We start from the raw sequence: 3,537 nt of genomic DNA, 5'->3' as shown, positions 1-3,537 counted from the left end.
AAAATCGATAACCGCGTTGTCTATTATTTTGATAACTTTTCAAACTTCCTCTTATCGTTACATTGTAGACGGAGTGGCGGGCTGAAAATTTTTTTTCTTTAAAATTGACAGACAGGCCGTCTATTTTAATAATTAATAATATAGAAAGCTTTGTCGTCGATAATTTTAAACGATCGAGATCTCTTTTTAAAATTGAATGAAGGGTATAGATTTATTAAATAAAATAGACGGCTATGTTGTTGATTTTTATTTTAATTAAAATCGACGACATTATTGTCGATTTTTATCAACAAAAAATTACACCCCATACTTCCCGTGTGTTGTGCTCGTTTCATTTTTTCTTTAAAATCGACACATAGGTCGTCTATTTTAATAATTATAATATAGACGGCTTTTGTCGTCAATAATTGTAAACGATCGAGATCTCTTTTTGAAATTAAATGAAGGGTATAGATTTATTAAATAAAATAGACGGCTATGTTGTTGATTTTTTTTTAAATTAAAATCGGCGAAATTACCGTCGATTTTTATCAACAAAAAAGCCCTCATTTTTTCTTTAAAATCGACACACTAGTCATCTATTTTAATAATTATAATATAGACAGCTTTTGTCGTCGATAATTTTAAACGATCGAGATATTTTTTTCGAAACTAAACAAAAGATATCTATTTATTAAATAAAATAGATGAATAGACGACTACGTTGTTGATTTTTCTTTTAATTAAAATCGACGAAGTCACAGTCGAACTTTCATAAACAAAAAATTTTCCGCGCCTCTCGTTTCACTCAATTTCCTGCTTACATTTTACCTGAAATAATTAACTAACCCCAAATTGGGCCTTCTCCGTTTCACCGCCACCATTTCACCAATCTTCCCTCTCCGCTGCCACTGCGCCGTCGTGGCTCCACTACCTCCGCGCCGTCGTCGTTCTGCTGCTCCCTTGCCGTCGTCGCTCCGTCACATTTGTGCCGCTGTCACTCTGTAATCGACGGCAAGGCGGTGCCGCAAACTATCATATCTGAGATCGCGGAGGAAGTGTGCTCTCTCTCTCAAAAGTCGGCAAGGTACTCAATTCCGATCCCAATCCCAATCTAACCTACTCAAAATTGGGAATTAAAATAATGTAATGTGATGGTGTTGTTGCAGGTTCTGAGGCTGGCGGTGGTGATAGTAAGGAACAGGAAGGACTCCCAGAGTTATGTGGGAATGAAGAGAAAGACATGTGCTGAATTAGGGATTAAGTCCTTCGACATTGACCTTCCTGAACAAGTTTTCGAATTTGATTAAGCAAGTTCACCAGCTCAATGTTAACCCTGATGTTCACGGTATTAGATTTATGTTACTTGTTATTAGATTTATGTTTCCGAATCCGAATCCAAGCTTTTATTTATTGGAAAAAAAAGAGGGGATTGATGAAGGCAAGTTGGCCTGTCTACTATTTATTTCGGCAGAGAGATTAAATTGTAATTGCATTTCACCTCCTTTGCAGAGAAAAGTTCAGGTTTGAGAAAGACGAAGTCTCAGATTTTTACAAACAGCTCTGTGAGTTTGAATTTACTTTATTGCAATTTGGATGATGTGGATATATTCTTTGTTGAGTTCTGTTGCTAGTTTGCTATATGAACTGTTCCTGTTTTACTAATTGTCTATCGTATGCCATTCTTTAGGCTTGTAAATTGAAATTAGGCGATCTCAAAGGAGCATTGTTGGATACCGAATTTGCAGTGCGTGATGGAGAGAATAATGCCAAAGCTTTGTTCTGCCAAGATCAGGTTGGTATCCCATTTGTCACAATTTAGGAGCTTTTCTTTCCCTTGAATATGTCAGTCTTCTTGTTACTGGTAATTAATGTTTCTCACTTTCTTCTCCTATTGCTATGTTGCTTCCGAGTTCTGACTTATCAGGCATACATGGCACTCCATGACATTGATGCTGCCGTTGAAAGCTTTAAGAAGGCATTGGCCTTGGAGCCAAACGATGGTAATTTACGATTTTGGATCATGCCTTTGGCATAAATTCAATGTTCTATAAAATGAGCAAATTAAAGCTTTATCATATCTTAAAAAAAGTCTCTATATATTGTGAACCATCTATAACTCACCTAGCCATTATTGCAATTCAAGAAACAATTTTAATAAAGCATAGAGAAATGTGATCAATGAAAAATAAATTAATAATACAGCATAAATTAATCAGGTGAAACAATGACTAATATCACTAGAGATTGTTGTTATTTTGAATATATATATATATATAATGAATCAAAACTTGAGGAAATTTGATTGGAAATGAAAATGACTAACTAATAATTAAATAATATTATTCAAACCTGACCAATTATTTCGTTCTACTTTAATTCCTAAGTATGTTGCATGTCTGTTACTACATGTTTATTGTTTCTTTCAAGAAACAACTTGCCAAAAATGAAAAAATCAATCAACAATCAGAATCTAAGACACAAACAAGATAATGCCAAAAAATAAACTCCATCTAATTAATTACTTTATGGTGATCATGAATTGCAGATTTGCAGTAAACATTTAATCAATTCCATCTAACATTCAAGAACTATTAAGTATTAACATAACCATAAATAGGTTTCATATGCAAAAAATAAACAGATAAAAATCAACAATGAAGACAGCAATTTTAAACAAGTAGCAAATCAAGCTTGCTCAAGTCCTGTTTTAGAAGCATTTGGCAACGCCAAGACTGTTAGGAACAATAATTCAAGGTATTAAAAAAAACTTGTATCTTGTATTTTCTAGTCTTAATTGGATTGATTTAAAGTTTGTTGTATTATACATAATTTCAGTTGTTTTGGTAAGTTTGTGGAGATTCAGTTTGATCAAAAAGGGAGAATTTCAGGAGCTGCTATTAGAACTTATTTGCTGAAACGGTCTCGTGTCTGTCAGGTTTCTGATCCTGAGAGAAACTATCATTACTTTTATATGCTTTGTGCTGCACCAAAAGAGATACAGAAGTCTTAAAATATGAAGCTTGTAATGATATGATGTGTAAAAAATTTAATGTTCAAATTTTGCTATAGCCTGTTGTAATGACTAAATTTAATATTACACCATTGTCTTGTTGTTTTGCAATGCCTGTGCATTATGCATTTTTCCTTGACATGATCAATGTAAAAAAGGAGGAGGAGTGCTATCAGATCAATTGTTTAATTGATAGTTTAATTTTTAATCTTTCTCAATTGCATTATTTGACTTGTGTAGAAGTTTTCAGTCTTACCGAATGAGATAAGGCCTAGTTAATTGTTGAATGTCCCACTCCTGCATTGTTGAATGTTATATTTGACAAATGAAAAATCTTGTTTGATTGCATTGCAATACTAAAATATGCTTTGCATATTTTCTTGAATTAAGATGGAGGCACTCTCATATAAAAAAAGGACTTCGAAGAGTTCAGTGTCAATTAAAATAATTAAAACATATCTATTAAAATCGACGGAATGGTTGTCGCTTTTTAATTTTAAAATAGACAAGAAAAACTAAATATAGACAAAGAATTTGTCGGTATC

The 3,537-nt window shown here is 33.1% G+C and overlaps 1 protein-coding gene across 4 annotated transcripts; it reads left to right on the top strand.

The window, feature by feature from the left end:
* LOC107608177 (myosin-16-like) lies at positions 758-3,187 on the top strand. 4 transcript variants are annotated; one of them, XM_016310050.2, is made up of 7 exons: positions 758-1,066; positions 1,149-1,327; positions 1,492-1,544; positions 1,670-1,774; positions 1,907-1,982; positions 2,600-2,736; positions 2,818-3,187. In XM_016310050.2, the coding sequence occupies exons 4-7, from the start codon at positions 1,734-1,736 to the stop codon at positions 2,990-2,992; spliced, it is 429 nt and encodes a 142-aa protein (XP_016165536.1). In that variant the 5' UTR covers positions 758-1,066; positions 1,149-1,327; positions 1,492-1,544; positions 1,670-1,733; the 3' UTR covers positions 2,993-3,187. The 4 variants fall into 4 exon arrangements, 3 of the variants coding, with proteins under 3 accessions (XP_016165536.1, XP_016165537.1, XP_020963029.1); XM_016310051.2 differs by having other exon boundaries at positions 759-1,066; positions 2,624-2,736; XR_001612749.2 differs by lacking the exon at positions 2,600-2,736 and having other exon boundaries at positions 767-1,066; positions 2,818-3,101.

This window comes from Arachis ipaensis, chromosome B07 (genome assembly GCF_000816755.2).
Source record: "Arachis ipaensis cultivar K30076 chromosome B07, Araip1.1, whole genome shotgun sequence".
NCBI lineage: Eukaryota > Viridiplantae > Streptophyta > Magnoliopsida > Fabales > Fabaceae > Arachis > Arachis ipaensis.
The sequence above is the reverse complement of the archived record's forward strand: the minus strand, read 5'-3'. Positions and strand labels throughout refer to the sequence as shown.

Bases quoted from the DNA above. Each gene is read 5' to 3' on its own strand.
- LOC107608177 (XM_016310050.2), top strand. From the start codon at position 1,734: ATGGAGAGAATAATGCCAAAGCTTTGTTCTGCCAAGATCAG. The intron at 1,775-1,906 runs GTTGGTATCCCA...CTGACTTATCAG, and splicing joins CTTTGTTCTGCCAAGATCAG to GCATACATGGCACTCCATGA. The intron at 2,737-2,817 runs GTATTAAAAAAA...ACATAATTTCAG, and splicing joins GTTAGGAACAATAATTCAAG to TTGTTTTGGTAAGTTTGTGG.